Genomic DNA, 12,594 nt, shown 5'->3' on the forward strand with positions numbered 1-12,594 from the left:
GACTGAGCATGGATTTGAAGCAATGTCCAAACATCAACCAGTTTAAAAACAAATATAAACAAATGATTTTTACAAGATACAGGGAGGAGGGGACTTAAGGGGGAATAGAACTTGCTCTGCCACTATGAATTAAAATCGATAAGAAGTCAAGAGAGATGAAAAACTATATCAAAAAAGGGTTTTTGGTTTATGGATATGTATAGATATATGTGTACGTATATGTAGATAGAGATATGTGTATACTGCCTATAGTTATGTGGGTGTGTATGTATATGCATGTATGTGTGCATGTGTATGAGATACGGGTGTATGTGTATATATATATATATATATATATATATATATATATATATATATATACACTATATTGCCAAAAGTATTTGCTCACCTGCCTTGACTCACATATGAGCTTAAGTGACATCCCGTTCCTAATCCATAGGGTTCAATATGACGTCGGTCCACCCTTTGCAGCTAGAACAGCTTCAACTCTTCTGGGAAGGCTGTCCACAAGGTTTAGGAGTGTGTTTATGGGAATTTTTGACCATTCTTCCAGAAGCGCATTTGTGAGGTCGCACACTGATGTTGGACGAGAAGGCCTGGCTCTCAGTCTCCGCTCTAATTCATCCCAAAGGTGTTCTATCGGGTTGAGGTCAGGACTCTGTGCAGGCCAGTCAAGTTCATCCACACCAGACTCTGTCATCCATGTCTTTATGGACCTTGCTTTGTGCACTGGTGCACAGTCATGTTGGAAGAGGAAGGGGCCAGCTCCAAACTGTTCCCACAAAGTTGGGAGCATGGAATTGTCCAAAATGTCTTGGTATGCTGAAGCATTCAGAGTTCCTTTCACTGGAACTAAGGGGCCAAGCCCAGCTCCTGAAAAACAACCCCACACCATAATCCCCCCTCCACCAAACTGTACACTTGGCACAATGCAGTCAGACAAGTACCGTTCTCCTGGCAACCGCCAAACCCAGACCCGTCCATCAGATTGCCAGATGGAGAAGCGCGATTCGTCACTCCAGAGAACGCGTCTCCACTGCTCTAGAGTCCAGTGGCGGCGTGCTTTACACCACCGCATCCGACGCTTTGCATTGCACTTGGTGATGTATGGCTTGGATGCAGCTGCTCGACCATGGAAACCCATTCCATGAAGCTCTCTGCGCACTGTTCTTGAGCTACATGAAGTTTGGAGGTCTGTAGCGATTGACTCTGCAGAAAGTTGGCGACCTCTTCGCACTATGCGCGTCAGCATCCGCTGACCCCGCTCCGTCAGTTTACGTGGCCTACCACTTCGTGGCTGAGTTGCTGTCGTTCCCAAACACTTCCATTTTCTTATAATACAGCTGACAGTTGACTGTGGAATATTTAGGAGCGAGGAAATTTCACGACTGGATTTGTTGCACAGGTGGCATCCTATCACAGTTCCACGCTGGAATTCACTGAGCTCCTGAGAGCGACCCATTCTTTCACAAATGTTTGTAAAAACAGTCTGCATGCCTAGGTGCTTGAATTTATACACCTGTGGCCATGGAAGTGATTGGAACACCTGATTCCAATAATTTGGATGGGTGAGCAAATACTTTTGGCAATATAGTGTATATACACCCGTATCTCATACACATGCACACATACATGCATATACATACACACCCACATAACTATACATGTATGTGTGTATGTATGAATGTGTGTGTGTGTGTATATATATAGATATGTATGTATGCTTAAACATAGGTAGATGTTAATATAGAACAGGGGTAGGATTTAATAAGTTTTATTACTTCTTCCTACTCCTTTTTGAACATGATGGTATGTACATATGCTTTTTTTCTTTTTTGTTTTGTTTTGTAATGACTTTATTAATTTACTTATATTTGCTTTTTATTAAGTGTTCGAAATAAATGATCAATCAATCAAAAAAGTATATTCAGAACACATTGTTGACCTAAAAAAAATTGTCATCATTTCTACACACTTGAAATTTCATTTGTTATTTTTAAGGCTGTCAAAATTAACGCGTTAACGCGAGATGATTAATTTCTGGGATTAACGCAAGATATTTTTTTAACGCATTAACGCTGTTTTACCCACAACTCAATTGTCCGACATGAGCGAGATGGAGGATTAAGAAGAACCCTTTGGCCGGCTGGATGGACAGTTCGTGAATAAAAAAAACAAAGACGGGACAATAAATAAACATGTTGTGGTTTGCTCACACTGCAAGAAGGACTTTTCGTTTCACCGAAGCACCTCGAGCCTTAAATATCATCTTAATGCCAAGCATTCCTTTGTTGGGGCTTTAACTTCAGCTGTTACAACGCATGCGTCAGACCGCCCTCACCGAACGCAGGGCATTAAGTAACGGTCCGCTTTACATTCAGAAGATGTCAGGTGGAAAGTAACGAAATACATTTACTCAAGTTACTGTATTGAGTAGGTTTTTGGTGTATTTTGTATTTTTCAAGTAGTTTTTAAAATCGGTAATTTAAATTTTACTTGATTACGTTTTGAGTGAAGTATTGTATTTCGTTACATTACAAATCCCATCCGTTACTGAGTAAAAAAAAAACTTTGGAAAACCGAAAGGAAGACAAAAAATAGGGCCCGGAAGCACTACAGCGAGTGACGTGATCAGCAGGTAAATCTTTCTTTAGGAGATTGGGAACGAGATGGAGGTGGATCAGGAGAGCAACAACGGTTCAGAGAACGTTTCACTAGAAATGCTAGCTGAAACATCGAATTCTGCTGTCCAAAACGACGAAAATCCTCGGCCACATTTGAAAGACTGCTTTTCATTTAAATTCAAGAGGGCCAACAGTATCATCATGCAATGCCAGACGGTCTGCCAAAGGTGACTGAACTGGCAGCAACTAAATAGTTTTGAATTTATGATTTATGACTCCTTGTCCTATTTTCACTACACGGGAGAGATCCCTGCCCCGTTTAACAGTTGTTGTTTTTTTTAAATGTAACTAAGTAACTTTTATTTAAAATACATTTTAAATTAGCTACTTATTACTTTTACATGAGTAATTTTTCTGATGGGTAATTTTACTTGTACTTGAGTAATATTTCATCCAAGTATTGGTACTTTTACCTGAGTATGATAGTTTAGTACTTTTTCCACCTCTGGAAAATGTAAACCAGTTAGTTTGCCTTAACAACTGGCTAAAAGATGAATAAATAAGAGGTAAAATTACCTCATGTAATTGTTTAAAAGTCAAGCTGTTTGTTTTAAACGAAAAACATTCCATTCGTCCATCCTGTATTTGCTAAAAAAAAAAAGCAATTGCTAAATTGCCACAGAAAATGTGTATTTTTCAATAATATTTAGGCTAGCGATTAATCAAAATTAATTCAAGAAACCTTGTGATTAATTAGATTAAAAATTGTAATCGTTTGACAGCCCGTGTTATGTTGTCTTCAACATAAAAATTCACATTACTATTTCAAAGTGATTACATTTTCAATACTTATTTTTCAGTTTAATTTTTGAGTGTTAAAAAAATCTGCATATTAAAAAATTCAACCTTTCAAAATTCAAACTCAATATTTTCAGCCTCCTGAGATTCAACTGGCTCTATTTCACTGTCTTAAATTCGGCGTCTAAATTCAGTGTAAAAAGGGAAGGGTTACTTCAGGTCACAGACATTAGCAATGGATTGTGGCGTCCAACACCCAGCCAATCCCGTTACGTTTTCTTAGTCACGTGACGTGGCACATCATACTGAAGGAAAACCAGCATGACGGAGCCGGTCGTGCAAGCTAACGCTAACTCAACTACAGAAAAATGAAAGTAATAAACTCACCGTTGAGTTAGCGTTAGCTTGCATGACCGGCTCCGATTTTTTTAACACTCAAAAAAATAAGTATTGAAAATGTAATCACTTTGAAATAGTAATGTTAAAATTTTTAGCTTGAAGAGAAAATAACTGAAATTTCAACAGTGTAGAAATAATGACAATGAAATTTTTTAGGTCAAAAATGCGTTCTGAATATATTTTAACACTGAAACAGTAAGAACAAAGATAAAACATTTAAATTTCAGTGGCATTTTTAATTCAAATCCCAGTGACACAGATTAACTTCCATACTAACACAGACCGCTTATCTGAGAAAAAGAGAAAGGCCAAACGGCGATGGGGGCAGAACACATGGGAGAGATGTATAACCGCTGATGGTGGAAACAGCTGATCAGTCATGAGGTAAGCGTTTGATACGCAAGAACTTTAGGAAACGTGTTTCCATCTCCTTTTTTTCCTATAATAACCACCTCAAGCGAGCGAAAAAAAAAAGCTTTTTTATAAATGTAGGAAGTTATTTTGAATTTTGCTGTTTCCATTAACAAACACGGTTTTCTCGGCCGTCCTGGTGGTCTGTAGGGGAAATACCGTACTTGCAATTGCAGGAGCCCTCGGCCCGCACCCACAGGCTCAGAAGTCTCGTGCATCGCGAGAGTCGGTCTTGCTTTACGGCGAAAACTGCTACACGCCCCCAGTGAAAGGCATACTCGTTGCTAGCGCAGTGGCGATATTTGTGCAGTTATCATGGCGGAACCAGCGAGAAAACCAGCGAAATTTTCAAACTCGAAAATTGGAACAAAATAGTCAGTCACCGCAGTAGACATGGTGATTCGTTGCGTTCGCCTGTCTGCTAAGCTCAAAACAACCGCGCCTGGCTTGATGGAGAAACCAGGAGAACAGCTAAGCATATTTACGACAGTGCACTTTTACTTTCGCCCTCTGGGGGGAGCCTCGCTGGAAAATCAACAACGGTTGCATAGTATACCTTTAAAAAAGGACTGAAATGTAGCTAAGTTAGCATATGATAGATAAGTTTAATATTTATTTAAAATCTTTGATACGAATTGGAAATTGGGGCTTGGTTGAAGACTAATACATGCTAGACTTGTCACTAAAGCAAATCTTAAGGAGTATTTTCTTTCAACTTCACCATTACCCACTGATTGGTGTCGGCCACATAAATTCCGAATAAAATGTTTCATGTTTATAGCTGCGGCAAAATGCACAGAAGTCAACTTCTGTAAAGCACTGCAACCTTTTTCTTTGTATCCCAATAACGACAAACGTTGCAGAAAACATATTCAGTACCAAAAAAAAAAAAAAAAATGTTATCATCCACATCCCAACGCCTCAATTAAATTCTGAAAACTCCAAAAACCAACTTTGCTTTCCTACAATTATTTTAATGTTCACACATTTTTGAATTCATCACTTGTGAGATTGAATGCAGTCTGTTAGCTGCTTCCTCTGGCCTGCAGGAATCCTATGAGGAAAAAAATGGCACACTGAGATGGCAGTTATCTAAACATTCACAAAGCCAGGGATTACTAAAGACACACAAACAGGATTTACATTTCTTAAAGCAATGGTGGAAGCGTGGGAAACACCACAAATGGAGTTGTGTATAAGCCGAAACACAACTTACTCTTATTATATGCTGAAAAAAAGGTCCTTATTGACTAGGATACGTGAGAAGTTAGTGTATTTCATCATTGAATTGGGAAGATAAAAAAAGCGAGGCTAAGAAATCAACAAAATATTAAAGTTTAAAAGGCATGGCATGCTGTCAAAGCACTGATCCTTGGAAAACCCATTTCAAGCCTCACTTGCTGGCCCATGTTAGGGAAATGAGAGCGTATACACAGATCGGTATGGATGGCATTTCTGCCGTAGCAAAACAAAACAAAACAAAAATCTAGTTTATTCCCAAGATCATTTCTCTCTGCTAAAATGTTGATGAATTAAACAGCATACAATAAAAGTTGTCATGTCAGGAAAGACATTTGAAGCAAACCATGAGTACAGAAAGCACCGGCCACTGATGAGAGGAACAATAATTCAGTTATGAGATATGGCAACCACCTACACTACAATATTTAGTCAGTATTTGTATTTGAGGCCAGCAGCAAACCACAATTTAAATAGAAATGGGACATTTTCTAAATGACTCAACATGATAGAAGGTCTAAATAGTAGACAGCAGCCCTTTCCCTACTTTGTGAACCGGTTTGCTCAACTATGAAAAAGCTCTTCCAGCCACCTTAAGTTCCTTTTATAAAAGGACCTAAGGTGAGACTCAGTTCGATTGAATTTGCAGAGCATGGCCGGACTTTGAGTAATTGTGGGAGGGGGGGGTTCAGCCGCTGTGGTTTAATGTGAAGAGAAAGCCAACACTGACCAAAAGCTTTGGATTACATCCAACTCTAGATACCTACAAGCATCCTAGCTGGCTCGCCAAACTCCTCACTGTGTGAGTCAAGTTTTTAGGCTACTAAATCAAATGAATACACTAAATTTGTTTTTATAGATATTTTTTTCTTCTATTACGAGAATAAAGTCATAACATTATGAAAATAAAGTCCTAAAATTACGAGAAACAAGTTGTATTTTATGAAAACTCTTACAGGAAGCACATTCTTTCCAAAAATGAGGAATGTCAAGAAACCTGAGTGTTAAACGTTTGTGCAGCAAAAATTTTCGTTTGTGCCGCTATCTTTTTTTTTTACAGTGTAAATATAAATTCTAAGTTGCTAACCTGTGATTACAGAATTATATAATCATAGGTTAGCAACTAATTTATATGAAATTCAGAGTTTCAGAATGAACAAATGTTCACCTTTGATGGCTTCTACAAACAATTATTGATATCATTAAAATGATAGCAGTACAAAAAATTTATATATTTTCAAATATGCATTTTAAAATTTTTAATATATTTATTTAAAATATTTTATATTTAAAATTAATTTCAAAATTTTATGTTTTTGTATGGCAAAAATTTTAATTTGTACTGCTATCATTTCAATGATATTAATAGAATTATTTGACACCAATTTTGTCTAATTTGAAGAAGGTGGGCGGCTGGTTGACCTTTTGACCTTTACATTTTCATTAATATATTCAAAGCTAAAGAAGTACCAAAACCAATTTTTGCTGCACAAACCAGCACAAACGGAGCAGAGTTAATTGACACCCATTTTGTCTGATTTGACCTTTGATGACCTCTAGAAACATTTCTTTATATCTTTAAAATGGTAGTGGCACAAACGAAAATTTTTGCTGCACAAACGTTTGACACTAATTTGTCAAATTTGAAGAAGTTGTGGGGGCCAACTTCACTCAGGTTGTCAAGAATTATGTGAAGTTATAATTTGTTTCTGGTTTGACAAATAAGGAAATCTTTTAGTGGACTCAGGTTGCTGATTGGCGGAGCTGGTCTGACATCATCTGCTGGGCGGAGCTCCAAGCTTTCTTTCTGAAACGGGTTGTTAACTTTATTCTTGTAATATTACACCTTTTTTCTCTAATGTTACAACATTATTCTCAGAATTTTACAACTTTATTCTCGTAATATTACGACTTTATTCTCAAAATAATAAAAAATAAATAAATCTCTAGCCAGGCCGTAATACTCTGTCATGAAAGGTAGCTTTTTTTGTACAATCAAATAAAAAGACCCCAATTTAATTTCATGCTTTAGCTTAAAATAAAAATAGGAATGATGACCATGATGAATTATGAGATGTTGTTGGCTGACTAAGTCACAGCTCACACAGCTCTCCAGCGAGCCAGTTAGCTAGGCAACAAAAACATGCAGGAGCAGTTACCATGTTGCCTGCTGAACTTTACCTGTTTCCCATTCACCAGAATTGTGGTGATGTGAGGAGCTATAGAGCTGGCAAACTTCTTGGTAATAGCAGCAGCATGCCGCACTGCCAGCCTGTAGTTTATTCAGATCACGTACCAGTTATTTTAATTAGTTGGAAAGTAGGGACAATGTGATTAAATGAGTTTCAGACAAAAAATAACAAATATATTAAAAACTTTTTTTTTTTTTCTGGAACAGATCTGTTTCATTAAACCATAAAGGCATTAAATGCTACTAAAAACATATTCAGTGGTTATGTTTTGGACACCTAAACATGATACAGTAGTTGGTGTTTCAGTGAGAATACCAGACCAAAGCTTTCTGCTTCCAGCTCGTCTGTAGATTCTCTCCAGTTCCTCCATCAGGTTCTCTGAAATCACAAATATGATCCAGTTCATAAATTGTCCAGAACATATTTATTAGGAGCTTAAATAAAGGAAATCATAAAACATTAATAGCATTGGAAACAATGAAATCCCACCTCCAGCCTTCATAGGCTGTTATGTTGTGGGTTTAGATGTTTTTCTGCTTCCAGACAAATGTATTCAAAGCAATTTAATCAACAATCTCTAGCAAAACTTCACATCATCGTCATCTTCAAGATTTTTAGAAATGTTTGAAAGTTGCTCCTATATTATATTGCATAAACAGTATAAAGACAGCAATAGAAGAACTTTCTAGTCTGATTTAATCCAGCATCAATAAAATAGAATAAAATATCTGTTGGACAGTGAGGAAAAAGTTTTTATTATTTATAAAGTCAATATACAGGTGCTGGTCATAAAATTAGAATATCATGAAAAAGTAGATTGATTTCAGTAATTCCATTTAAAAAGTGAAACTTGTATATTATATTCATACATAACATACAAACTCATATATTTCAGATGTTTATTTTGTTTAATTTTGATGATTACAAATGACAACAAATGAAAATCTCAAATTCATCATATCAGAAAATTAGAATATTGTGAAAAGGTTCAAAATTGATGGCCCCTGGTGCCACACTCTAATCAGCTAATTAACTCAAACCACCTGCAAAAGCCTTTAAATGGTCTTTCAGTCTAGTTCTATAGGCTACACAATCATGGGGAAGACTGCTGACTTGACAGTTGTCCAAAAGACGACCATCGACACCTTGCACAAGGAGGGCAAGACACAAAAGGTCATCGCTAAAGAGGCTGGCTGTTCACAGAGCTCAGTGTCCAAGCACATTAATAGAGAGGCGAAGGGAAGGAAAAGATGTGGTCGAAAAAAGTGTACAAGCAAGAGAGATAACCGCACCCTGGAGAGGATTGTGAAACAAAACCCATTCAAAAATGTGGGGGAGATTCACAAAGAGTGGACTGCAGCTGGAGTGAGTGCTTCAAGAACCACCACACACAGACGTATGAAAGACATGGGTTTCTGCTGTCGCATTCCTTGTGTCAAGCCACTCTTGAACCACAGACAGCGTCAGAAGCGTCTTGCCTGGGCTAAAGAGAAACAGGACTGGACTGCTGGTGAGTGGTCCAAAGTCATGTTCTCTGATGAAAGTAAATTTTGCATTTCCTTTGGAAATCAAGGTCCCAGAGTCTGGAGGAAAAGAAGAGAGGCACTTCATCCACGTTGCTTGAAGTCCAGTGTAAAGTTTCCACAGTCAGTGATGGTTTGGGGTGCCATGTCATCTGCTGGTGTTGGTCCATTGTGTTTTCTGAGGTCCAGGGTCAACGCAGCCACATACCAGGAAGTTTTAGAGCACTTCATGCTTCCTGCAGCTGACCAACTTTTTGGAGATGCAGATTTCATTTTCCAACAGGACTTGGCACCTGCACACAGTGCCAAAGCTACCAGTACCTGGTTGAAGGACCATGGTATCCCTGTTCTTAATTGGCCAGCAAACTCTCCTGACCTTAACCCCATAGAAAATCTATGGGGTATTGTGAAGAAGAAGATGCAATACACCAGACCCAACAATTCAGAAGAGCTAAAAGCCACTATTAGAGCAACCTGGGCTATCATAACACCTGAGCAGTGCCACAGACTGATCGACTCCATGCCACGCCGCATTGCTGCAGTAATACAGGCCAAAGGAGGCCCAACTAAATACTGAGTGCTGTACATGCTCATACTTTTCATGTTCATACTTTTCAGTTGGCCAACATTTCTATAAATCCTTTGTTTTTATTGGTCTTCAGTAATATTCTAATTTTCTGATATGATGAATTTGAGATTTTCATTTGTTGTCATTTGTAATCATCAAAATTAAACAAAATAAACATCTGAAATATATGAGTTTGTATGTAATGTATGAATATAATATACAAGTTTCACTTTTTAAATGGAATTACTGAAATCAATCTACTTTTTCATGATATTCTAATTTTATGACCAGCACCTGTATGTTGTTGGCTACGGAAGAGGATTAGGGCCACTGAAAAAAAAAAAGTTAACTGATTTTTAAATTTTATTTCAGTTTAGTATGTGGAAAAAGTCAGAATTCTGACTTTTTTTCTCAGAATTCTGACTTTAATTTCAGAATTCTGACTTTTTTCTCAGAATTCAGACTTTTTTCTCAAAATTCTGACTTTTTCTCAAAATTCTGACTGTAATCTCAGAGTTCTGACTTTTTTCTCAGAATTCTGACTTTTTTCTCAGAGTTCTGACTTTTTTCTCAGAATTCAGACTTTTTTCTCAGAGTTCTGACTTTTTTCTCACAATTCTGACTTTAATTTCAGAATTCTGACTTTAATCTCAGAATTCTGACTTTAATTTCAGAATTCTGACTTTAATCTCAGAATTCTGACTGAATTCTGATAATAAAAAAGTCAGAATTCTGACTTTAATCTCAGAATTCTGACTTTAATTTCAGAATTCTGACTTTTTTCTCAGAATTCAGACTTTTTTCTCAGAGTTCTGACTTTTTTCTCACAATTCTGACTTTAATTTCAGAATTCTGACTTTAATCTCAGAATTCTGACTTTAATTTCAGAATTCTGACTTTAATCTCAGAATTCTGACTGAATTCTGATAATAAAAAAGTCAGAATTCTGACTTTAATCTCAGAATTCTGACTTTAATTTCAGAATTCTGACTTTAATCTCAGAATTCTGACTTTTTTCTCAAAATTCTGACTTTAATCTCAGAATTCTGACTTTTTTTACTGTCAGAATTCAGTCAGAACTCTGAGAAATAAAGTCAGAATTCTGACTTTTTTCCCATACTAAACTGAAATAAAATTTAAAAATCTGTTAACTTTTTTTTTTTTTCCAGTGGCCCTAATCCTCTTCCGTAGTTGGCTGTAGATGTGCTGAAGCGGACAGAATAGGGCCCTGAAAATGAAAGACTTCTTAGATTACTGTATAATTTCTCCCCTGTTGCTTTTCTAGACTCGGACTGACCGACTCATTTGCAGCGAACATACCGTCTTTAGCCAGGAAGTCTGGTCCTTCTCTTCTAAGAAGGATGCTGGCAAGTTGGGCCTGACTGGCCAAGCAGCCAGAGTCCTACAGAAAAACCCAGAGAATAAAGAAAATAAAACTGGCCTCACATGTAAAACTGATATTCATTAGGAAGAAAGATGAACAAATAATTAACTGCATTATACAATTGTTATAAGAGTCAAAAGGAGAGGAGTAATCGTTAAAAAAAATGTCTCAATCATATCAGCATAGAAATACAATTATTTGATCCAAAGTTTAACATTTTATTAAGCTTTATTTGTTGATTATTTTAAATGGACACTAATTATCTGGGTCATTGTTCTGTTGAACCGTCAGCTTACATGAAACTTCTGCAGGATCTCATATGTGGGTTTGTTCTGCCACTCCTCCACACTGATCTCCGGCTGCTGCTCCAGGTCCGAGGCGTTGGGCGTGCTCGTCTGCCTCTTCACCTTTGAGTGCTTCGGCAGCTCCAGCTCCTCAAAGCTCTTAAACTCTGGAATCCTTTGCAAACAAAATGGACGGTAGATGTGGAAGATAGAGATGGAAAGTAGTTAGAAATCCCACATGCCAGCCTGCAGTTTATTCAGATCACGTACCAGTTATTTTAATTACATGGAAAGAGGGGACAATGTGATTAAATCAGTTTCAGAAAAAATATATTTCAAACGTTTTTTTTTTTTTTAAGACAGGATTTTTTTTAAATAGAAATTTTCTAAATTTTGGGACAACTTCGTCTGATAAAGAGTACATTTATATACATGTTTAAGCCAGAATGATTTGACATTTAAACATGACTTCCCTACGACTTTAACACTTAAACAAACCTATAGCCTATAGATAAAAACAAGATTTTAAGTATGGATGCTATTATCCCATCAAAAGCTTTTTGGTTTCAGATGAAACCGAGAAAAAAAAAATAATAACCTGAGTTTTCACTTTTACTGCAATCTTGAGACCAAGAATAGAGATGAAAACAATCACATTTAACGAAGCGAGCATGAAGACGAGAGGGAAGCTCTTACTCTGCCTCATTGACGCGAAGGAAATCCAGCTGCTCCACAAATGCTCCTGATATCAGGGTCTATGAAGCAGATGGAAAAAACACATTTAAAGAAATTGTTCTGGTGATATGACCCACCCCACCAAGAGAAATCGAAGCCATAGTGGATCCATAATGCTTTATGTGCCAGCATGAGGTTTGTCAGGTGATTCTGTAAACATGATTCTGATATAAATGCTGAGAAAAAAGAAACGAGGCCCCGCAGCAAGGTACAAACCGACATCACATCTCTATTCTTATAAAAATGCATTGCTCAAGTGACATAAAACCATGCTAGGAAAAACAGTTGGTGCTTCTCAAAAGGTGAATAAAATAATTTCCGTCCTCCTGAGGTCCAAATGTGATATTAACCATTCCAGCTGAAGTCAACTCAAAAACAAAACTAAGAGGCGCAGGAGAGGAGCAGTAGTGTTCTGCTCCCCATAACAATGAGACGAT

The 12,594-nt window shown here is 37.2% G+C and overlaps 1 protein-coding gene across 3 annotated transcripts in view; it reads right to left on the reverse strand.

Annotated features, from left to right (window-relative positions):
• Window positions 1–12,594, reverse strand: part of phkb (phosphorylase kinase, beta) — a 209,300-nt gene that overhangs the window by 12,342 nt on the left and 184,364 nt on the right. For 2 of the 3 annotated variants that reach the window (XM_038267334.1, XM_038267336.1), the window contains 4 exons: window positions 12,119–12,177; window positions 11,435–11,597; window positions 11,075–11,156; window positions 7,984–8,041 (listed from right to left, as the gene is read on the reverse strand). In XM_038267334.1, the coding sequence (XP_038123262.1) occupies window positions 7,984–8,041; window positions 11,075–11,156; window positions 11,435–11,597; window positions 12,119–12,177 (362 nt within the window). Of the gene's footprint in view, window positions 1–7,652; window positions 7,744–7,983; window positions 8,042–11,074; window positions 11,157–11,434; window positions 11,598–12,118; window positions 12,178–12,594 lie in introns of all 3 variants that reach the window. The other variant, XM_038267335.1, reaches the window with a different exon arrangement.

Source organism: Cyprinodon tularosa, unplaced genomic scaffold, assembly GCF_016077235.1.
Source record: "Cyprinodon tularosa strain WSP-4 unplaced genomic scaffold, ASM1607723v1 ctg67, whole genome shotgun sequence".
Lineage (NCBI taxonomy): Eukaryota > Metazoa > Chordata > Actinopteri > Cyprinodontiformes > Cyprinodontidae > Cyprinodon > Cyprinodon tularosa.